The sequence below is a fragment of the Rhineura floridana genome, chromosome 9 (genome assembly GCF_030035675.1).
Source record: "Rhineura floridana isolate rRhiFlo1 chromosome 9, rRhiFlo1.hap2, whole genome shotgun sequence".
Taxonomy (NCBI): domain Eukaryota; kingdom Metazoa; phylum Chordata; class Lepidosauria; order Squamata; family Rhineuridae; genus Rhineura; species Rhineura floridana.
The window spans coordinates 91,676,328-91,701,578 of NC_084488.1; the positions used below are offsets into that span (position 1 = coordinate 91,676,328).

Below are 25,251 nucleotides of genomic sequence, written 5' to 3' on the forward strand. Positions count from 1 at the left end.
GCAGAGAATACTCAGGAGAGACTGTGCTGATGGCCCTTGTCATCTCACTTGTCATTCCAAAGAGCCTCAACAGAATCATTACCCTGTTAACTAGAAAAATCCACAGAACAGTCAGGAATTGCTTGGATTCCATGGCTCTCCAGGCACAGATCATTCTAATAGGTTCTCCACCCCTGCAACGGGGAACTGTTACTGTTAATCCAAACTTCACCAGGAAATGGTTTGACTTTGACAATGGGGTTATTACAAACCCCTCCAAGTCCAGATCACCCCGCACCACCCAGTGGCAAAACCAGATCAAAGATGTGACCTGCAATATGTGTCAGAGCCATGATGTACTGGACAGCCCCGTGGTGGTGATGAAGTCCTGACCTGGGCCAGTCAAGGGAATCTTGACATGTACGTTGAAATTCCTCAGAACAACTGTCTGGGGGTTTTGCAACACCACCTCTGAGAACACCTCTGACAACTTGGGCAGGGAGACACTGTGCAATTGGGTGAGCAGTACCACCACCAGCATCCCCATTCTGTCTCTAGGGCCCATTGTTACAGACCCTCAAAACTGAGAAGAGCAGTTTATTTCATTTTAACATTAATCTTTTTAGGGCAAAGAGCCTGTACTCTGTAAACCACCATTCACAATGGTGATGCTATATAATAATGACAACTCTATTTGTTCTGAGCATGTTCTTAATTGTACAGCCAGACCTTCTGGTCAGTTTCCTCCTTACTGAGAGTGTCAGAAGCTTCTAAACATTCAGATTCTTTTAACGCAGGAGTGAGGAGCCTGTGGCCCTCCAGTCAGATGTCCCAACTCCCATCATCCCTGACCATTGGCCATGCTGGCTGGGGCTTATGGGAGTTGCAGTCCAGCAACATCTGGAAAACACAACTCAATTTCCTTTTGATGCATTCACTTTTAAATTTAACTATTGCACTACATTTTCATTGGGTGAGGCAATATCACTCTTTGCTTAGCTGGCCAGCTATATAAGAACAGATGATTGTTAAAAACACTGGAATGAATAACATGAAACCACAATAACAATGGGTGGTTTTATCTCTCTCCCTTTTTTCTCCCTGTGCTTCATATTCATATTTAATCTGTCGCATTTGAAACTTTCAAGGTAGTTTGACATTGACAACTCAGTTGAAGTAGCAGAAAGCATCCACTTCTGGAACATAATTTATTTGCCAAGAGAAAATTTTCTCACTGTATTATGCTTATCAGTTGTCAAATTAAAATATGTTCTGCACTATGATGCTCTTTAATTTTTCTAAAATAGATTGGTACCATGCCTGCATTTGCCAGTGTTCTGTGATATCTCTCTCTCTCTCTCGCTCTGGTAATTTTTGACAGGGTGAAAGGGGAGAAGCAGGGCCTCCTGGGAAAGGTGAACGAGGTGAGCCTGGAGCTCCAGGGCCAAAGGTCAGTTTGGTTTAACTATGAAAATATTTAGCATGGAGCTTTGCATTTGGGAGGATGTGCATGTGTGCTTTAAAAATAAAAGTTCTGCTAGTTATAAAAATGAATTTCACTGTGATTTATGGTGCATTCCTGAAGTGATTTAAATTTATGCTGGTCACTGTGGGGCACAGTCCTGTCAGAAGTTCTTTACAGAGGGATCAAGTCTTAAAAGCCAAACCTGTAAACCATGCACAAAATTTCTTCTTAATTGTCATATTGAAATCAGTGGAATATACATGCAGGTATGTGTATGCAAAATAACACTCTCAAGTGTTGACTATTGCAATGTTTCAAGTCCAGCAACAAAATAAAATAAAATATATTAACTGTGCAATCCTATGTGTGCTTAGAGGTAAATCTCATTGAGTTACTCCCAGGTACGTTTGTATGTGATTACAACCTGGACATGATTTCTAACTTTGGGGTTGGGAGTATTTCTACATATACCACATCTGTGTTTTATTTTTTGCTGCAGTAGAATTTAGGAATTCTGTATATTTATTTCTTATATCAATTCCATTTATTCAAATGGTCTGAGGACTATCCAAAAGATTAAGATATTCATTAATTACAGGTCCATGAATTGTATCCAATGTTAGTACATCCATTCTATTCCACTGAAATTGATGGACTTATTTATTTATTTATTTAAAAGATTTCTTCCCTGCACTTCACCACAAGGTCCCAGGGTGGGTTATAAAAGTAGAATATATAATTACAAAAACAAATAGAACAATTCCAATTGGGCAGAACAGCAAAAGTGATGGGTCTTAACTGTTAAAGGCCAGGCATGACTAACCTAGATGCATTAATTTCAGTGGGCCTACTCTGAGTAGAACTTAGTTGGCTACAACCTTTTATGACAGGTGTGGGGAACCTTTGGCGCTTCAGATGTTGCTGAATTACAACACCCATGATCCCCAGCAAGAATGGCCAATGGCCAGGGATGATGAGAGTTCTAGTTCAGCAACATCTGGAGGGCTACAGGTTCCCCAGACCTGCTTATGATGATGGCATACAGAATTCAGATAAGGAATATTAGGATGAAGGGAGTCCTATGCTACTCATTTCCTGAATTTATCTGAATGGATCAACCAATTCAATTTGGATTATGGGTTTGCAGTGGCCACAGTATCTGACAAGATGATGACTGGGGGCATGGTGTGTTAATAGAATTCAGGAAGGGGTGTAGGGAGGAATTCCGTAGAGTGCACATTGGACATTTCACAGGAAGCATCTGCAAATCATTTTTTTTCAATTGAATTTTTCTTTTCAAGCTGTTGCAGTAAGTGCATCATATAGCCTGTACTCCTTAATACTAAATCATTCATTATTCCTATACCTACATTAATATCTGTTATGTAGATTCATAATTGTCATCATTGCAATATGAAGTGTTTCCAGCACACCAGTGATGGAGAACCTGTGGCCTTCCAGATGTTGTTGGACTCCCATCATCTATGCCCACTGGCCATACTGGTTGGGCCTAATGGGAGCTCCAACAACATTTGGAGGGCTACAAGTTCCCCATCCCTGTACTAACTTTAACTACTGGTAGCCAATACTAACTCCTTTTTTTCACTCTTTCCTTTTTCTGTCCTCATTTCTCCTGTCCATCTTGTATGTGTTCCATCATGCAGGGAAGGTCAGGCGAATCTGGAGGTAGAGGCCCAAAGGGGTCGAAGGTCAGTAGTAAGCAAATTTTGGTTTTACTGGTTTAATATGATGTGGTGGGTTTTTTGATCTATTCGTTTATTTTATATACTTTTATACTACCATTCAAGCAACAGTTCACAGGGAAGTTTTCATTAAAATGAAGTAACAATAAGAAAGCACACGGCTTTTTTCTCTGCCAGCACCATGGTTGTGAAATTTCCTCCCAAAGACTTACCCGTAACCCTGATGGCATTTAGGCAGGCAGCGAAAATGTATGACTCTTGATGGTTTTTAACGTATGACTGAAGATTTTTAATTCTGTTCCTTTTGGTTTCATTTTAATTTTTCTTACTTGAAGGTGTTTTCTTTGGTTTTGTTCTTTTATGTAAATTGCATTGGGGGCTCTTATAAGGGACCAAAATGGTATAAAATGTTTTTGTGAATAAAAATAAATAAAATCAGTGTAAAAGTACACATCAATAGGCACAAAAATACCTGCAATTAAAAGCAGCATATTCCAGATTAAAAGCCAAAACTTTTAAAGCCTGGTAGAATAAAAAGGTCTTTGCCTGGTGCCAAAAGGTAACAAAGTAATTGAGCCTCTCTGAGGAGCAATTCTACAATCAGGGTGGTACCACTGAAAAGGCTCTCTCAGTCATTACAGATGGGGCATTGTTGTTATGTGCCTTCAAGTTGATTACGACTTATGGCAACCCTATGAATCAGTGACCTCCAATAGCATCTGTTATAAACCACCCTGTTCACATCTTGTAAGTTCAGGTCTGTGGCTTCCTTTATGGAATCAATCCATCTCTTGTTTGGCCTTCCTCTTTTTCTACTCCCTTCTGTTTTCTCCTGCATTATTATATTTTCTAATGAATCATGTCTTGTCATTATGTCTCCAAAGTATGATAACCTCAGTTTCATCATTTTAGCATTCTAGTGACAATTCTGGTTCAATTTGTTCTAACACCCAATTATTGGTCTTTTTCACAGTCCATGGTATGCGCAAAGCTCTCCTCCAGCACCACATTTCAAATGAGTTTATTTTTCTCTTATCTGCTTTTTTCACTGTCCAACTTTCACATCCATACATAGAGATCGGAAATACTATGGTCTGAATGATCCTGACTTTAGCGTTCAGTGATACATCTTTGCATTTGAGGACCTTTTCTAGTTCTCTCATAGCTGCCCTCCCCAGTCCTAGCCTTCTTCTGATTTCTTGACTATTGTCTCCCTTTTTGGTTAAGGACTGTGCTAGAGTATTGATAATCCTTGACAAGGTCAATGTCCTCATTGTCAACTTTAAAGTTACATAACTCTTCTGTTGTCATTACTTTAGTCTTCCTGATGTTCAGCTGTAGTCCTGCTTTTGTGCTTTCCTCTTTACCTTTCAATAGCATTTGTTTCAAATATTACTGGTTTCTGCTAGTAGTATGATATTGTTTGCATATCTTAAATTATATTGACATTTCTCCTTCCAATTTTCACACCTCCTTCATCTTGGTCCAATCCTGCTCTCCGTATGATATGTTCTGCATATAGATTAAACTAACAGGGTGATAAAATACTCCCCTGTCTCACATCTTTTCAGATTGGAACCAATCAGTTTCTCCATATTCTGTCCTTACAGTAGCCTCTTGTCCAGAGTATAGGTTGCGCCTCAAGACAATCAGATGCTGTGGCACCCCCATTTCTTTTAAAGCATTCCATAGTTTTTAATGATCTACACAATCAAAGACTTTGCTGTAATCTATAAAGCACAGGGTGATTTTCTTCTGAAATTCCTTGGTCCTTTCCATTATCCAACGTATGTTTGCAATATGATCTCTGGTACATCTTCCTTTTCTAAATCCAGCTTAGACATCTGGCATTTCTCTCTCCATATATGGTAAGAGCCTGCTTTCATTTATTTCTCAATAGCTAGGCAGGTTCATGTGAGAATTCCAGTGGTAGCTAACACATTGCCCTCATTATGTTGTTGGACTCCAGCCCCAGCCAGATTGGCCAGTCTTCAGGGATGATGGGAGTTGTAGTCAAACAACATTGTTGCCCACCCTTAGAACAGAAGTTCCTTTCACTAGCAGGGTCCCAAGCCATGCAGATTTTAAAGGTAAGCACCAACACTTTGATATGTGCTTTGAATTGTGCCTTGAATTCAACACTTTGAGTTGAAATGGAATGGTAGTCAGTGCAGTTATTTAAGCACTGACGTAATGTGCTCCCAGTGTCCAGTCTCAGTTCAGAACACAACTGCTAGATAACTAGGCAGTCTTCACAGGTAGCCCCAAGTGTAACCCATTTCACCAGTAAATGCCAGATTTTGCCAAAGCATGAATAGCAAAGGACAGACCGTTGTTGTCTAGGGGAGACCACAATTGATGTACCAGCCTAAGCTGATGAAAGGCACTCTAGATGCCCTAGTGACATAGCCAGATCCAGGAACACCACCAAACTATGAACCAGATCCTTTACAGGGAACACAACCTCATCTAGACCAGGCTGAATACTATCTCCCTGAATGCAGTATTCTCATCTTGTTAGGTGTTACCATGCTTGTTAAAACATATGTCTCTAAACACATCTGTGGGCTATTTCCCTGTGTTCAAGAGAACACAGAAGACTGGGGGAAATGTAGATCAAATGTTGTGCAATGAGGAACTGTTCCCAGTAGGGTTGCCAGGTTCCTGGCCTGAGACTGATCCTGTATCTTTAGGAGAAGAGAAAGTCAGCCAAGTGCAGGTGTTCTTGCAATACTGTAATGGGAAAAACCACAAGGTGGAATTCTTCCTTCCCCTTGCACAACTTTTAAAGATACAGAAGACCTCTTGGTTGCCAGGCCTCCAAGAGGTCTTCTGTATCTTTAAAAGTTGTGCAGGGGGAAGGGAGAATTGCACCTTGTGGTTTTTCCCATTACAGTGTTGCAAGAACACCTGTACTTGGCTGACTTTCTCTTCTCCTAAAGATACAGGATCAGTCTCAGGCCAGGAACCTGGCAACCCTATTTCCCAGTGTGACCTTTGGTGTGGCTTTATTCTGCCAGATGATAGGTTGCTGTCAGTCCAGTAAAGCTGGTCCAAACTAGCACCTTTTGACCAAAACACATGAAGCCAAGTATGTGTAACTGGGATCATTTCATCTGGGAAGCAAAGTGCCCTTGGAAAGGCAGCCTGTAGTGAATTAGGGCTTTTCCAGAAAATAAAGATTTATTGAAAGATTATAGGAAAATAGCAATTAAATGGTTATGTATAAGGCTTTGAGAAAGAGAGCAAAAAGAAGAGAGAAGGGTTGTGGAGCGAGCAGTGCTTATGGTTTTCAGCTATAGAAGAGGAAGACAGAAGGAGAGATTGCCCTGGGACTTAGAGTAGGCAAAAACAGAGATTTAAAAGGGGGGGCAGAGAATTATTACCAGTTTGTTCTGTCTGGCAACTGGAGAAGGAGGTAGTGATTCAGATGTGTAAGATGGAAACCACCCGAAAGCTCACAAACTTTGGGAGACAGAACTCAGTCCTGTCCCTCAGGAGAGGAAGGCAATGTGTAAGAACACAGTCTCAGGAATCAGGAAGTTCCAAGAAAGAACTGCAGCCACATTCACACCATACATTTATTTCACTATTGTTCCACTTTAAACCGTCATGGCTCTCCCCAGAAGTGTAGTTTGTGAAGGGTGTAGTTTGTGAGAAATGTTAGGAAACCCCAATTCCCCTCACCAAGCTACAATTTCCAGAGTGGTTTAACTGTCAGTCCTGCTTCCAAGAAAACGCTGGGAATTGTAGCTCTGTAACAACTCTCAGCACCTTTAAAAAAAAAACTTTCTCAGGATTCTTTGGGGGATGCCATGACTGTTTAAAGTGGAATAATAGTGGAATAAATGTATGGTGTGAATGTAGCCTGGAACTCTAGGGGCCTGTGGAAACGTCAGAGTAAAGGCAGTTATAGATTGGGCAGAAAGGGGCTTGATGTGCAAGAGGGTGGTCCTGGAAGGTGTACAAGACAAAAGCCATTATCTTTATCTTCATTTTAAAAATAATTAAACATGTTTAGATAATAATTCTTCTTTTACATCTCACAGCTCTGATAGGCAGTTCAATAGGATGGTATAGTAAAGCTTGATTAGATTAAGACTGGAAGGAGGTTGCGAGTTTGCAATCTTAGGAAGTTTCTCAGGTGTTTGCAATCTCAGGAAGGCCCAAGCAAGCTGAATAGCAGGATCATTCCTTTGGCCATGTCGATAGAGGGCTTTTGGTAGGAAATGACAGATTGATACTGCCAAGAGGAGCAACAAAGAAATCGCGTCAGACTGTGAAGCTCTGGGAAGGAAACTCAGGGACTTTGGGACCCATCCTTCTGGTGCTTAGAAGAGAAGTAGACAGAGAAAGAAAATTACTCTGGGTGAATTATGGGCTATGAAGGTGGTACCAATGCAAGAGATTTGGATTCTTGGACCACGGGCTACGCTTCCTGGAAGATGGACTACTGGCAAGTGATGGGTTGCATCTCACAAGGACTGGGAAGAAAGTGTTTAGCCACAATATGTAGAACTTCATCAGGAGAGCTTTAAACTGAATCCTAAAGGGGAGGGAGACGTAAAATTGGCAGTAACTACTAACAAAGGCTTGTGCACAGTAAGAGGAACTGAGGGTACAGCTCTAATGGGATCCAGGAATAGTCTTCATAAAATGCAAGAAGGAAGCCAGGCTGTAAATCACATGGTCTTCGATATCTGTATACTAATGCCGAGAGTATTGGAAACAAACAGGACGAACTTGAACTCTTAATACAGGAGAGTAAATACGACTTGATAGGTATAACTGAAACTTCGTGGGATGACTTCCATGACTAGAACACAGCAACTGAAAGATACAAGTTGTTCAAAAAGAACAGAAGGAATAGAAAGTCTTCTCCCAAAAGAGATTCTATGACCTCCTGGGAAACATGAAGTTGAAGGGACAGGATTGCAGCTTGAAATTGATAGACAAATGGTTAAGGAAAACCTAATCATTTTGAATGAGTTCAAATCTGCAAGGCCCACGAACTGCATCCTAGAGTATTGAAGCAACTGGCTGAAGAACTCTCGGAACCACTCTTTGTGAAATCATGGAGGACAAGTGAAGCGCCGGATGACTGGAGGAGAGCTAACATTGCCCTTATCTGCAAAAAGGGGGAAACTGGGAACTACAGACCAGTCAGCCTGACATCGATCCCTGGGAAAATTCTAGAGCAGATTATAAAGCAGTCAAACTGTAAGCAGATTGCAAACATCACAGCATGCTCCTTAGAGCACATGGTGTACTACAACTAACATTACATAGACTCAAAGCTTTTTTCACGCAAGGCAGATGCTTTACTCTGGGAGGTTCCAAAATCTTGACCATAGGAGAGATTATCCATGGTTTCAGTAGGAGTAGTTTATAATCACACTACTGAAGAATAACTACACACCATCTCTCAAATCTGTTTCAGATGTAGTGGCAAACGAGGTTTGCTGCTGGGCAATGTGTGAAATGACCCCATAGTAATACAACCCTTGATTTCAGTGGGATGTTTAACAAACATTTTTACTAGCAAATCCAGTATTAGTCTGTGTACTATGCTTAGCGTTCTTTTTCTTACACAACTATTTGATATTTCCATTCACTGAAACCTTGTTCCTGCGTGCCTTTGTGTAACTAGAGAATGGCAGCCAATATTTTGGCTAGTATTATTCCAGTGAAAGGAGAGACCCTCCAAGGTGCACTAAATTATGATTTATTCACTCCAGTGTATTTTGATTAAAATCTCTGTTGGGGGCACTGAATAAGGAAACACTCCGTGTTCTTGACATGCTCTGTTACAAAGGGATTTCTCATAAATTACAGCACAATCAACCAACATAAATGCCAACTACCTCCCCAATCAGTGTTCTTTCTTTCTTGTCTGTTTCTAACACATGTGCATGCACAACACTTATCACCCATCTTCCTCTCATTTTCTTGCATATCTGCTTCTCTCTGGCACCTCCTCTCTCTGTCTTGCCACCTTCTTGCCTGTATAACATGATAGAGCATCTGCTTCGCTTGTGAAAGGTCCCAGGTTCCATCCGCAGTATCTGAGAAAGGCTCCTGACCCAAACTCTGGAGATCCACTGTCAGTCAGTGTCAACAACAGTAAGCTAGATGGACCAATGGTCTGACTTGGTATAGCTTCCTATGTACCTGTATTCTTTCTTGGGTCGCTTCTAGATCACCTGTTTATTGTGGATTCATCCTGATTTGTTTGCATAGAGTTTGTGGGGAGGTTAGATGATGTCAACTATGTATTCATTCTGAGTTGTTTGCAAGGAGGTTATAATTGCACAGCTTGAATTTGCAAGTATGTGATCAAATCCCATCTGAAAACAGCAACAGTCTGGAAGGACCTTTGCTATATCATTGCCTATCTCTCTCTGTCTTGCCACTTACTCACTTGTCTCTCTTTCTTCTGTTCTTCTCTCTTTCCCTCTCTCCTCCTCTAAGTATCTCTTCCCTTCACCCTCATTTTCCACCAAAGCAGAATACAATGCAAAGTAGGTTTTCTTCTATTGTGAGAAAGAGAGAATTGTGGTTTTTCCCTCTATAGTTCATGCCTTGCCTTTATCCATCTTGATCAGTAGTTTTACTATACACAATGAATTGCTCTGAAGAATTTGATTTAAAGTTTTAAAACTTAAAAGGCTCAGTCTGAAATTGTTAAATCAAAATGTGGTTCATAAAATTCCAGTGGCATAATAAATTAGTTTCCCTGTACAGTGGTTGCTAAAGTGCTATTGTTGTAGTTTATTATTTTGAACCACAAAACACCAAAAAGCACATCTGCATTGTCCATTTATGCACAAATCGCTCAGAGTTCTGTATTAATCCCTTTATCTTTCTATTGGATCGTTGCTGGCTATGGATGGAAGTGGAACAAGTGCCATCTAGGTATGGAGGTCTGTCTTCCAAAGCGGAAGCCCTATCTATGTCAGAGCTACAACTAATGCCTCTCTTATATTCAATTGACTGTCCATGTTTCTGTATGGATTTGGGGTGGGTGTTGTTGTTTTACCTTTTTAAAAATATGCAATATTTAATGTAGAAAATACTTGTGCCTATTAACCCAAATTGCTTTTTATTAGGGTGATCCTGGAGACAAAGGAGATTTGGGGGCAATAGGCCCACGGGTAAGTGACTACCATTTGAGCTACATTTTGCCATTCCCTGTTGCCATTCAAGTTGCCATCGAGACCTGTCTTTTGTGTGGACACCTTACTGCAGCGCACCTTGTTGCTCCTGTGCACTTTTAGTGGAAAACCATTAGCAATTGCATGAATGGTTTCTTTAAGGTGTAAATAACTAGTGCAGGGCCCAGAGGAGCTGTTAGCCTCTGATAACCTTTCGCTAACTGCTGTGGTCCCAATCCTAATGGGATGCCACCTCCTGCTATTTATACTGGAACGAAAACTCCCATTTATACGAATAGGAGCTATCTTCCCAGTACAAATTGCAGGGGGAGGGGGAAACCCAAATTGGAATCATAGTGGAGGGCACCAGGGACCCTCCCCCACCAGGATCCTGATCCAGATTGTGTCCCCATATTTGCTCTTGACACCTTAAGCCGATGATGCTCCAGGGACTTCCTTATTTGCATGCAGAAGGTCCCTGGTTCAATCCTTGGCGTCTTCAGGTAGGGCTGGGAGAGACTCATGTCTGAAATCCTAGAGAGCCGCTGCCAGTCAGTGTGGACAATACTGAGCTAAATGGACCAGTGGTCTGATTCAGTATAAGGCAGCTTCCTATAGTTCAACTTCTTAACTGTTACCTCATCACTACACACCACGCGGTGTTCAGTTTTATTCTTTAAAACTGAGGATAACTTTATTTACTGTGTAGTCATTTAGAAAAAAATATGAACAGCTTAATAAAAAAACTTCAAGTGGCATACATAACGTAATGTAAAATAATTATTACTAATACACAGATAAAATCAGCACAATTTTGAAAACAAATGTACATAACTGAATTATATGTCTGGGAAGGCTCACTGAAATAAAGGGATCTAAAACAGTATAGCAAAGGTGCCTGCCTAATGTTAATAGGCAGGGAGTTCTACTCTGAAGTATTAGTGCTGCCACAATAAAAGATCAACTCCTCACAGATGGAGAACAAGCATGATCCATGAATATGCATTATAGCCATGATCTACAACCCAGCCATAAGGCTAATACATGCTGGGTTGTGATGTGTTTTTTTGATATTCCATTTGATATAATATTAGTCAGTTTTCAGTTTTAAGACCTTAGTACTATCTAACTAAAAACATTTGCTGTCACTGATGGCATTGGATAGATTATTAATCATGTCTGCACTAAAGTTACCATAAGCACTGTCAAGGCCAATCAACTCTTAAGCACATCCCATCAGGATTTGGTATGCATTTACACACATTTGGGAACATAGACCTTGTAACTGCAATCACATATCTGAAGGCTGTGAGCTTGGTGCCGGGAGATAGGTATGATGATGAAATATTTTAGCAGCATTTCAAAAAGGGGCAGAAAATATTATTATTATTACATCATCATCATCATCATCATCATCATTAATTGCATTTATATACCGCCCCATAGCTGAAGCTCTCTGGGTGGTTTACAACAGTTAAGAACATTAAAAACAAATACACAAATTTTAAAAACACATTTTTAAAAAACAATTTAAGAAATGCTAAAATGCTAAAAATATGCACCAATCCATCATATTCTGGTATAAATCTTCCAGCCAGCTGCCATGGCATTTATGTAATCAAATAAAACATTATCCTGAATGGAACCATACTGTACTCAGCAGCTCAGGGAAACTTTTATGTTGCCCTCTCAGATTGGTGATATTCAGGGGTGTAGTCATCCAAGGTCTAAGGAGGTCTTAGACCCCTTCCTTTTTTGAGAGCAGGGTCCCTATGTGTCCAGCATCCTAGGAGACAATCAGCATGAAAGGGGAGTGTGTCAGCCGCTGAGAAGAGTCTTCTAGCATGCTTTCTTGTCCTTTTCTGCTGATTGGAGCCAGAATGAAAGGAGGTGAGTCAGCTACTAACAAGGCTCTTCTCAGCAGCTAACACTCTCCCCTTTGATGCTTACTGGCTCCTAGGCATATATGTGTTGTTGTAGGTGAAGGAATTAACAAGGATATCATTCTCAACCAAATAGCAAAAAAGGGGGGTTGTGGCTGTGACTAACATTAAGGGACCCTGCACTTCTGAATTTGCCACTACACTACTGGTGGTAATAGACACTGATTTGCATGCTGCACTCATGATTCAAATAACATTGTGGGGTGAATATTTTACAGGGGCCACCTGGACAAAAAGGTGATCAAGGTGCAACAGAGATAATCGATTACAATGGGAATATCCACGAAGCATTACAGGTATGTCATAGAAGTCATATACAGTTGGCATAATTATATTTCTCCCCCCCCCTTTTGGGGTAGAATGGCAAGAGTAATCATGTTATTCTTGTGTTATCATAGCTTAGAAGTATGTGCTTTGCATCCAGTCAGCCATTGTCTGTTAAATATCTCAGCAAAGCTGGGAAAGAGTGTGAAAAGTAAGCTAGATGGACCAACAATCTGACCAAGGCAGCCTCATTCTTTCTTAAATAATGATAATCTAGTAATCTAGAATCTTCTTTTGCTGACCATAGTGGATGGTGTGGTGGGACAGCGGCATTCACCTAACCCCCCAGCAGCTGAGTCACTGCTGCTTACCAGGAGGGGCAAGGTGGCAGGGAAGTTGATGCAGTGCAAATGCACCAATGGAGCCAATTCAGTGCTCCCGCTGGTCTATTTGCACTGTGCTGACCTCCCCACAACCTCATCCCTTCCTCTCTCCTTCCTGGTAAGCAGCAGAAATGCAGCTGTCAAGAGGTCAGTGAGTGCCACCATCCCACCACACCATCCACTTCTGGTTGCTGGATATTTTCAGTTTGGTATTCCCACAAAAAACACCTAAATGTTTTTTGGCCTTGCATCTCTAGATCTTCACTTACATCTTTTGATGAGCTTAGAACAGATTTGCTTTGTTAACTGATTGCACTGAAGTCATCCAAATCCATTCATGTGATTCCATTGGAACAGTCCCGTGAAATAATTCAAGTAATTTTTTTTAAAATTTATCAATACCCTGCTTGTCCCTTCTCAGACAAATTACTCAAAACAGCTAAAATGCAAAACTCAAACAATGAAAATAACAGTATCCTTTTATTAAAACACAGTACCAAAAAACAACCCAATTTAGCAGGATCAAAACCAGAAAAGCAGCATCAAAAAAACAAAAAGCCCAGAAAACCAAATCAATAAATAAACTGAAATAAATTAAGCAGCAACAGTATCAAAAGCCTGTTTAGACATAGGTGGAGAGGAAGGTGATCTGCCTTCTTGGGACAATGAAAACTCTCGTGAGCATTGCCACCATCCAGTTTTCATAAGACAGTGACACACACAAGAGAGCCTCATCAATTGTTCTTAAAGGATGGGAAGAGGCGGGACTTCACGTGGCTTGGCCCATGCTGTTTGCAAACAAAAATTTTGCAAAATGTAATGGTTTTTCTTGGCATATTTTTCCCAATGATTTCTTATCTTCCTTAAAATGTAAGAGGCTCTATGATCTGGACTCCATGGAGAAATCTCTCTGTTTATATATCAAGTCCAACTACAGTCCAAATTAGTAAATAAATGTATTAAAAACTAGCCTTCATAAACATTTGCACATCTTTGTTGTAATGTGCAGTTCACAGAAGCAAAGGTCAGGTTAGGAATACTTCAGGACAAATGAAAAATTGCAGGCTGGGGCATTTACTCATAAGTGAATTTTCTTGTGGATAGATGCATGACACTGCCAACGTGCATGTACATTAACTCACAGGAAAGAGTGATGTCATTGCCATATGAAACACAACCATCTGAAAATAATTTCTGAGAAGAAGGTTCTGGTGATTTCAAACACCTAGGTTACACTGGCATGATTGAAATCCCTTATAACCAAATGAGGAGTGCTTCACACTGCTCGTTTTGTGTATAAATAGGGCTAAGACCTAGCCCATATAAGTACATCTAACAGCACTTTTAAAAGATGCTCAGTCTTTGAGTCTCCATATGAAGATGAGCAGTGGTATTGCTATATATCAGCCAAGGTTTATTCTAACATGCAACTAGACACATTTTGTGCAGTGTGAAATAAGTTTTTGTGCAGTTCAGCATATGGGATTTAATAAGAAGCTAGGTAGCTTCTAAAAGAATAGAAAATGAAAATAATTACTGGTTTCTTTCAAATCTTCACAATCTTTTACTACTAGTCAGTGCATTTTGGCTATTAAAAAAAGAGAGAAGTGCTGGTACTCCTTTACTTGATAAAGGTACTGTGGTTGCTAGCACAAAATGGCTGGCATGGGCAGCAAAAAAAGAGGTGCCAGTACTCAGTATCAGCAAGTACTGTCACAAAAAACCCCCACTAATAGTATGTTATGGGTCAAATTATTTGACTAGTTCAGGGATGGGTAGTGTGCTGGCTGCTTGTGCAGTAGGGAAAAAAGCTTAAAATAAACCCTGATGTCAGCTGTACCCTAATCATTGGCAGTGATATTTTCCTCTGTTCTCCCATGTAACTGAGGTTCTGAGATTCATCCGTGCACACTGAACTTAGGGAAAACTCAGTTTTGGCTGTTATTTAGCTCCCCTCAGGATTTGGAATACTGTTCCAAGTAGGAATTGGCATTGTTCCTCACAACAAGAAGCCTGTTCTCCTGGATGTGTGCTTAAGATCTGAAAAATAAACCACAAAATAAGAATTTTGCTGGCTGGATTGCAGTTCCTCTGAGTCGTTCCTTCTACTTCATTACCCGAGTCATTAGAGAATCAGTCATTTTCATTCAAGCAGCACAGAAATCTATAAGAATGCAAAGCTCAATAAGACTATTTCAGCTATAAGTGGCTAATGCCAATGTTGGCTTCTTCATCCCTCAGAAAAACCAAAGACTGTAGCCACAATCCAACACATATCACGTGTCAAAGGCCAGACCACTATACATATCCATCTCTGGCTTTTGTTTCTACAGATCAGGGTCAACAGCTGTAAAGAGAGGTTTGTTGCTTGAATCCTACATTGTATAAAGTGTTTGGGGTAAATATCACCATACAGTAACATTAGGTATAAATATTAGGTATAAAATAATTGCAAAAACAGTATATTAGCAACCACAAATACATGGTATAAAAAATTACAAAAACAGTATATTAGCCACCATTGATTTATCAGAAAAGAAAGAAATATTAAAAACTAATACACCACTGTTGGTGAGGAAAATGCATTTAAAGCTCCAAGCACCATGGGTCCCAAATGCATGGCACTGCATGCTTCCATATGTTCTATCTCCAACAACTAGCGGTATGCCAAACTTTCATTCTGTATGCCAACTTTAAACAGCAAGGGCATTTAGAGAGATATTTTTAAACCTAGCTCTGGAATTTCCTTTTCCTTCCGTTTGCAAGTTGCCAAAGCCAAATTCTGAGTGTCTTATGGAAGTGACGCAAGGATTTTTATTTGAACCAATGTTTCATGGTCAAGAATAAGCAAGGATTTGCTTTCGTTATACATTTTGGTGCACTTATTAATAATTCTTGGTGCATTTATTAATAATCCTTTATTCTCCTCTACAAATATTGTTATCAGTCCAGTGCTTCCAAGGAACCTTGCAGGTTATAAATCTAAATAAACAAGCAAAGTGTAGCTAAAGTCATAAATAAAGTGCACTTTATTCTTTATAACTCCCCTTTATATAAAATAAATGCAAATGTGCCACCTTACAGAGAGCCATCTGTTAGAGTTTACAAAGCTAGATCCTAGATTATTTTATTATGATTGATTGAATGATACTGCTCCTTTATGGAAGTAAGCAAAGTAATATTTTATTAGATACAGACAATGGATGACTGTAATCACCTTTGTTGACTCTGCAGAAGAACATTTAGAAAATACAATTTTCTTGCTTACTCTTGTAGTGTTATTGCAGTGAATGAACAAAAATATGTAACCAACACATAGCTTCTCAAAGCTTGGTTAGAGACTATTTTTCTACTGAAAGACTGTGTGGTAAAAGCAGGAACAAGTGTCAGGATCATGCGACCTACCTTCTTATAATGTGTATAGTAACATCTTGTTTGAGTTGGGCTTTACTGATGAGTATCACAGTCATCACTGAGATTAGTAGAGCTATAACTTGGTCAGTTGCTGCTGTCCTGACCATACTGGAAACTCTTTGGAATCTGAAGAATACACAAGAATATTACATTTAAAGAAATATCTGTTTATAACAATGATTAAACTTATGCAGCACATTCTACAAAGTATTTAATATTTGAGTACTTTGGATGCACACCTTAACGTGGTGAGGGGGTTTGAGTGTGTTGAAGAAGCTGAGAGCAATGCTGTCAGGAGTCTAGACCAAGAGGCTAGACTCCTAGCAGGGGCACCCAAGGCGGAATGGTCAAAGCTGAGACACCAGACTAAGATGCATCCAAACTCAGAGGAAGGCAATGGTAAACCACCTCTGAATATCTCTTACCACAAAAACCCTATGAACAGAGTATCCAAAATGCAACACGAGATAGTGCTGGAAGATGAGACCCCCAGGTCAGAAGGTACTCGCCGAGCTACTGGGGAAGAACAAAGGACAAGTACGAGTAGCGCTGTGACTAATGACGCAGCTGGATCAAAGCCGAAAGGAAGCCCAGAGGCTGATGCGCACAGATGTGAAAGGAGAGTCCGGAGTTGTACAACGCACACAATGGGAACATGGAATGTGAGAAGCATGAACCATGGAAAGTTAGAAATTGTCAAGCAAGAAATGGAACGCATCAACATTTCAATACTTGGCATGAGCGAACTAGTATGGACGGGAATGGGACATTTCCAATCAGGCAACTACAAAATATTTTATGCAGGAAATGAGAAATTAAGAAGAAATGGGGTTGCTTTAATAGTGAGAAGTGATGTAGCAAGAGCAATTAGGAGCTACAACGCAAGTTCTGAGCGAGTGATATCAATGAGATTAAATGGGAAACCTATCAACATAACCATTATCCAAGTCTATGCTCTGACGGCAAACGCAGAAGAAGAGGAATTGGAGAGATTTTAAGCAGAAGTACAGGAAGAAATTGATCACACACCAAAACAAGATGTGCTGATAATCATGGGGGACTGGAATGCAAAAGTAGGGAACAGAGAAGAATTAGGAATTGTGGGGAAATGGGGCCTAGGAGACAAACGTATTGAATTCTGTGAAGCCAATAATTTGTTTCTTGCGAACACATTTTTTGAGCAACCGAAAAGACGACTATACAAGTGGACATCACCAAATGGTCAATATAGGAATCAAATTGATTATATAATTGGTAGCAGAAGATGGAGAAGTTCCATACTTTCTGCAAAAACAAGACCAGGAGCAGACTGCGGTACAGATCATGAACTGGTCATATCGAAAATCAGAGTAAAGCTAAAGAAGACCAACAAAGCAATCATAATGCCAAAATACAATTTAAATAACATCCCAGAAGCATATAAAGATCAAATAAGGAACAGGTTTGAGGCTTTAAACTTAGTTGACAGAGAACCAGAAGAACTATGGAATGAAGTCAGAGACGTTATCAGAGAAGAAAACAAAAAGACAATACCTCTAGTTAAAAAGAGAGAAAGACCCCAATGGATGACTGAAGGGTTTGGATTTGTTAGGCACTGGGGAACATTTTGGGACAAGCCAGGCCTGTACAAAAGGGACGGGCTCCACTTGAACCAGAATGGAACCAGACTGCTGGCACTTAAAATTAAGAAGGTGGCAGAACAGCTTTTAAACTGACTGAGGGGGGAAACCCGACAGGAGCTGAGGAAGGTCCGGTTCGGAATAAACCTCCCCCCTGGGATAAAGACCAAAGAAATGATGAAATTTTAAAAGGGGTAGGCCTAGAAGTAGGCATTGTGAGAGCAGAGGCACAGGATATCAATTCAGAAGGGCAAAATTACCACAGGCCAAACCACAAGTGCCAAAGACACTTGAAGAGAGACACTGCTTACAAGTGCCTGTACGCTAATGCTAGGAGCCTCCGAACCAAGATGGGAGAACTGAAGTGCTTGGTCTTAGAGAAGCGTATTGATATAGGGAGCATAACGGAGACCTGGTGGAATGGAGAAAACCAGTGGGATACAGTTACCCTGGATATAAACTATATCGGAAGGACAGGGAAGGACGTATTGGTGGTGGTGTCGCTCTATACATGAAAGAAGGCATTGAATCCAGCAAGCTCAAAACCCCAAAAGAGGCGAACTCCTCCACAGAATCGTTGTGGGTTGTGATACCGTGCCACAGGAGGGATTTAATACTGGGAACAATCTATCGTACCCCTGATCAAAATGCTCAGGGAGACCTTGAGATGAGATATGAAATTGAGGAAGCATCCAAACTAGGAAATGTGGTAGTAATGGGTGACTTCAACTACCCGGACATAGACTGGCCGCATATGTGTTCCAGTCATGACAAAGAAGCCAAATTTCTAGATATTCTAAATGACTATTCCCTAGACCAGTTGGTCATGGAACCGACCAGAGGGACGGCAACCCTGGACTTAATCCTCAGTGGGGACCGGGACCTGGTGCGAGATGTAAGTGTTGTTGAACCGATTGGGAGCAGTGACCACAGTGCTATTAAATAGAACATACATGTAAATGGCCAATTGCCAACAAAATCCAACACGGTCACATTTGACTTCAAAAGAGGAAACAAAAATGAGGGGATTGGTAAAAAGAAAGCTGAAAAACAAAGTCCAGAGGGTCACATCACTCGAAAATGCTTGGAAGTTGTTTAAAAACACTAAGAAGCTCAACTGGAGTGCATACCGCAGATCAGAAAAGGTACCGCAGGGGCAAGAAGATGCCAGCATGGTTAACAAGCAAAGTCAAGGAAGCTCTTAGAGGCAAAAAGTCTTCCTTCAGAAAATGGAAGTCTTGTCCGAATGTAGAAAATAAAAAAGAACACAAACTCTGGCAAAAGAAATGCAAGAAGACAATAAGGGATGCTAAAAAAGAATTTGAGGAGCACATTGCTAAGAACATAAAAACCAACAACAAAAAATTCTAGAAATACATTCAAAGCAGGAGACCATCTAGGGAGGCGATTGGACCCTTGGATGATAAGGGAGTCAAAGGTGTACTAAAGAACGATAAGGAGATTGCAGAGAAGCTAAATGAATTCTTTGCATCTGTCTTCACAGTGGAAGATATAGGGCAGATCCCTGAACCTGAACTAACATTTGCAGGAAGGGATTCTGAGGAACTGAGACAAATAGTGGTAACGAGAGAGGAAGTTCTAGGCTTAATGGACAATATAAAAACTGACAAATCACCGGGCCCGGATGGCATCCACCTGAGAGTTCTCAAAGAACTCCAATGTGAAATTGCTGATCTGCTAACTAAAATATGTAACTTGTCCCTCGGGTCCTCCTCCGTGCCTGAGGACTGCTAAGTGGCAAATGTAACGGCCATATTCAAAAAGGGATCCAGAGGGGATCCCGGAAATTACAGGCGAGTTAGCTTAACTTCTGTCCCTGGAAAACTGGTAGAAAGTATTTTTAAAGCTGGATTAACTAAGCACATAGAAGAACAAGCCTTGCTGAAGCAGAGCCAGCATGGCTTCTGCAAGGGAAAGTCCTGTCTCAGTAAACTATTAGAATTCTTTGAGAGTGTGAACAAGCATATAGATAGAGGTGATCCAGTGGACATAGTGTACTTAGACTTTCAAAAAGCATTTGACAAGGTACCTCACCAAAGACTTCTGAGGAAGCTTAGCAGTCATGGAATAAGAGGAGAGGTCCTCTTGTGGATAAGGAATTGGTTAAGAAGCAGAAAGCAGAGAGTAGGAATAAATGGACAGTTCTCCCAATGGAGGGCTGTAGAAAGCGGAGTTCCTCAAGGATCGGTATTGGGACCTGTACTTTTCAACTTGTTCATTAATGACCTAGAATTAGGAGTGAGCAGTGAAGTGGCCAAGTTTGCTGACGACACTAAATTGTTCAGGGTTGTTAAAACAAAAAGGGATTGCGAAGAGCTCCAAAAAGACCTCTCCACACTGAGTGAATGGGCGGAAAAATGGCAAATGCAATTCAATATAAACAAGTGTAAAATTATGCATATTGGAGCAAAAACTCTTAATTTCACATATACGCTCATGGGGCCTGAACTGGCGGTGACCGACCAGGAGAGAGACCTCGGGGTTGTAGTGGACAGCACGATGAAAATGTCGACCCAGTGTGCTGCAGCTGTGAAAAAGGCAGATTCCATGCTAGCGATAATTAGGAAAGGTATTGAAAATAAAACAGCGGATATCATAATGCCATTGCATAAATCTGTGGTGCGGCCGCATTTGGAATACTGTGTACAGTTCTGGTCGCCTCATCTCAAAAAGGATATTATAGAGTTGGAAAAGGTTCAGAAGAGGGCAACCAGAATGATCAAGGGGATGGAGCCGACTCCGTTACGAGGAAAGGTTGCAGCATTTGGGGCTTTTTAGTTTAGAGAAAAGGCGGGTCAGAGGAGACATGATAGAAGTGTATAAAATTATGCATGGCATTGAGAAAGTGGATAGAGGAAAGTTTTTCTCCCTCTCTCATAATACTAGAACTCGTGGACATTCAAAGAAGCTGAATGTTCTTTACTCAGCGCATAGTTAAACTATGGAATTTGCTCCCACAAGATGCAGTAATGGCCACCAGCTTGGATGGCTTTAAAAGAAGATTAGACAAATTCATGGAGGACAGGGCTATCAATGGCTACTAGCCATGATGGCTGTGCTCTGCCACCCTAGTCAGAGGCAGCATGCTTCTGAAAACCAGTTGCCGGAAGCCTCAGGAGGGGAGAGTGTTCTTGCACTCGGGTCCTGCTTGCGGGCTTCCCCCAGGCACCTAGTTGGCCACTGTGAGAACAGGATTCTGGACTAGATGGGCCACTGGCCTGATCCAGCAGGCTCTTCTTATGTTCTTATGTTCTTAAAGTTAAAGAGGAAAGCACAAAAGCAGGACTACAGCTGAACATCAAAAAGACTAAAGTAATGACAACCGAAGATTTATGCAACTTTACAGTTGACAATGAGGACATTGCACTTGTCAAGGGTTATCAATACCTTGGCACAATCATGAACCAAAATGGAGACAATAGTCATGAAATCAGAAGAAGGCTAGGACTGGGGAGGGCAGCTATGAGAGAACTAGAAAAGGTCCTCAAATGCAAAGATATATCACTGAAAGTCAGGATCATTCAGACCATGGTATTTCCGATCTCTATGTATGGATGTGAAAGTTGGACAGTGAAAAAAGCTGATAAGAGAAAAATAAACTCATTTGAAATGTGGTGTTGGAGGAGAGCTTTGCGGATACCATGGACTGCGAAAAAGACCAATAATTGGGTTTTAGAACAAATTGAACCAGAATTGTCACTAGAAGCTAAAATGATGAAACTGAGGTTATCATACTTTGGAGACATAATGACAAGACATGATTTATTAGAAAATATAATAATGCAGGGGAAAACAGAAGGGAGTAGAAAAAGAGGAAGGCCAAACAAGAGATGGATTGATTCCATAAAGGAAGCCACAGACCTGAACTTACAAGATCTGAAAAGGGTGATTCATGACAGATGCTCTTGGAGGTCACTGATTCATAGGGTTGCCGTAAGTCGTAGTCAACTTGGAGGCACATAACAACAATAACAATACTCTTAGTTTTAATGTTGTTGATTTCAAAGTTTTCTAGTATGTGAATCACATACTTACTTATTTACGATTCAAAGATAACCTTTTCAAAATCTTAAAGTGCCTTGGGCCTGAAAATCTTATGGACAGATTAAAAAATGTACTAAATATCAATTGAATGTAATAGTTTTTTTTAAAAAGACACAACATTGATGCTTAGACAACCTTCTTTATTTCCCTGAGACAATCAAATGCTTCTCCCAAACTGCCCAAATACTGTGAAATACATTACTAAACAAGCAAGTATTTTATTTCAAATTGAACATCTGGTAACATTGTCTTCTGTTAATACATTTTGCCAACAGAGGATTACCACCCTAACTGTCACGGTAATTCCTATTGCATGACTTATAGTGCTCTGTAACTGTTTTCTTCCTTGGTGTTGCATGCTCATAACTCATCTGATTTAGAACATGTCTATTTCCTCTTTATCACTACATGTATTTCTACATCAAGTGCTATCCATGTTGAAAGCCAGTGCTGCAGTTCTGCTGCCACTGAAATTAAAAACAATGATCCCATTCATTTCAGTAAGAGAAAAAGGATTCAGACTCTTGTTAGCATTAGAAGATGTCTATTGCTAGAATGAATGCAGCCATGCATCAGTGCATTTAAATTCCCATTTATTTTAGTTGAGATTTTCAAAGTCAAGGATTGCAGAATAGATTTGCCGGTACCTTTTTCCCCAGGTTGATTAAAAAGACAAAACCCTATGCTGAATAGAAGTTACATGTTAAAATATACCGACCATACTTACTGTGGTATATTATTTAATTCATCCAGTAGAGTTCATTAGGATCTAAATGACAGTGCTCCAGAATAAGTGATTTGTGAACTGCAACTGGAATTGTCATCTCAAATACAACTTCTTTACATTAAAATGCTCTTTTTTCTGTTCATTGTCAATAATGTATAAAGGGGGAGTGTTTTAATTCTAGATGTACAAAACATTGTTAAAGGAAATTTCAGTTGAGCAAGTTGAAAATTTGCTTGTGCCTCAAGTTTTGAACCTTCGCACTGAATATTGTCTTTTTTCCTGCCCTCTGCTTTTGTTAACCCCCAGTGGATGCATGCTGGGCTGGAATTCATCTAGGTTCAACAAGCCAATGGTCATATGACCTGTGAGTCTACACTGAAACCATGAAGGAATTAATAATTAATAATAAAGCCACCCAAAATTGTATGGTGCATTAATTTGGAGAAGAGCAAAGAGTTCTGTTAAAACTTAGCTAAATCAAAAAATGAGATGGAAATTTCCAGTTCACACTACCATCACAGTTTTCATCTGTGAGTTCAGATGGTGTGTCCTTGAGTCCTCACTTCCTTTTCTCCTTTCTATTTATGTTCTTTCTGTTCTCAAAATATCTCAGAATTACACAAACCTATTTCAAACCGATTCATGAGAGGAATGCTCATGCATATGTGTGTGTGCATGTGTGTGCGTGTGCTTTCACATTTATTTTACTGTTTCTTGTGCATTTGCACAAATTTGCAGCATAAGTAGTATGCATAAGTGATTTACAAGTGTGTTACAAATTTACATGCAATTTTCAAATAAGAAATTTTTTAACAAGTAAAGCTGTATGTGAACAACAGTGTCTAACTAGACATCACACATGAATTCAGGTAGCAAAATCCTGAAGGTTCTTCTATTGAGGGAAACAAACAGCTTCAAGAAGGAGTAATGTTCAAGAGAGAAGGGTGGTGCTTCCCTTCACCTCTTCAACTACATCTTTTTCCACTGCAGTGTTTTCCACTAAGGTTCTTTGCCTTCCATGGAACATTTTTTAATGCCGATGTCCAGAAAAAGTTGTATCCAAAGATAGCAGCCCTTTCTCTTTGGCACAGATTAGTCTACTCCTGGGGAGGAGCCACAGGGTTTTTCTTACCATTTTTCCGCTATCCAAAAGTGTAGATAGAAACAAGGCAGTGGAGGCCTTGACATTTTTTTCTTTATTATAGTGTGCTCATATTTAAGGCTTAATTCAACATCAATAAATTCTAGAGGAGTTGCTGCCATCCACATAATCAGGCTTTCCCCCAAATTCCATTATTGACTACCTAAATGCCATTTCTGCACATGGCAACAGCTGCACATGACACAGGCTAGCTATAGGCAGAGAACTTACACGAGCAGCAGTTTAAATGGCCACCATGTCCCCAATGGTCACTCTTATTTCAAAGTCAAATATTCTGGTTTTGTTTGCAGAAATCTGTATGTTTTTGTTACTTAGAAATTAGAATGTTGCTGGGCATTCAAACTTCTTTAATAGAATTTTTAATTATAACATATTTTGTGCTGTCTGTCCATAGTTGATCACTGAGTGTCATAGATGTGAACTGTTTCTTAACTATTTTAATATAGTGTTCTTTGTTATGTTGGTTTGTTATTAACAATGATTAGGGTAACTGCCTGACAAATACTGCATATTCTGTGGAAATCTGGATTGTATTAGATTAAAAAGCGAATTGTTGTTTCTCTTTAGGGTCCTCCAGGCCCACCTGGACCCCAAGGATTACAAGGGTCAAAGGTGAGTTTCCAAATGTTACTCAATTGATTATGAAAATGTGAGAATCTCCAGAGCTTTAATTAGTTTTGATGCAGAGTATGGTCTGAAGGCACATGAGGTCATCACCTTGCAGAAGCTAAGCAGGTCCAGTGTGGACAATGCCTGGATGGATGACCATCTAGGAATAACATCTTGGGTTCAATGATGGAATAAAGGCAAGATATAAATGTAATAAATAAATATAGTGCTTCTAAATATTTAAACAGCGCTAATAACACAACCCTGTTTGTCTACTCAGAAGAAAGCCCCAGTGGGTTCAGTGGGACTTACTCCCAAATAACTGTGTGTAGGATTGCAGCCTAAGGAACTTTTATTTAATGTATGTTTATCTTTTATTTTCTTTTTTACGTCCTTAAAACTTTAGTAACCATAACAATAATTCATTTAATGAATAATTCAATTTATAATGTCAAACTAAGATTCCTTATCAATTTCAAACTAATGTTGGATGTTCTAGATCTGATCAATAACATCTTAAAACACTCAGTTCATTAACTCAGAGAAAGGCACAAATCTATAACCTTTCCATTAGCTCACAGAAGAACCTTACTAAAGGGATTTTTAAGGAACTATTTTTGTGTAGTTAGAGAATTTTGTAGAGTTTAGATAACACTGGAGAAAAGTAATAAGTATATAGGATATTTGTTATCAAAAGACATGAAATCTGAGCCATCTTTTTGCTGAACCAATTAACTGAATGACAGTTCAACTAATTTCTTCTT

General features: G+C 40.0%; 1 protein-coding gene across 1 annotated transcript in view; it reads left to right on the forward strand.

Moving 5' to 3' along the window:
- LOC133364551 (collagen alpha-1(XXV) chain-like) overlaps positions 1–25,251 on the forward strand; it is a 234,213-nt gene that overhangs the window by 171,578 nt on the left and 37,384 nt on the right. The window contains exons 18-23 of the mRNA XM_061585422.1: positions 1,361–1,429; positions 3,109–3,153; positions 10,257–10,301; positions 12,463–12,540; positions 22,265–22,288; positions 24,446–24,490. Coding sequence (XP_061441406.1) covers positions 1,361–1,429; positions 3,109–3,153; positions 10,257–10,301; positions 12,463–12,540; positions 22,265–22,288; positions 24,446–24,490 — 306 coding nt within the window. The remainder of the gene's footprint in view (positions 1–1,360; positions 1,430–3,108; positions 3,154–10,256; positions 10,302–12,462; positions 12,541–22,264; positions 22,289–24,445; positions 24,491–25,251) is intronic.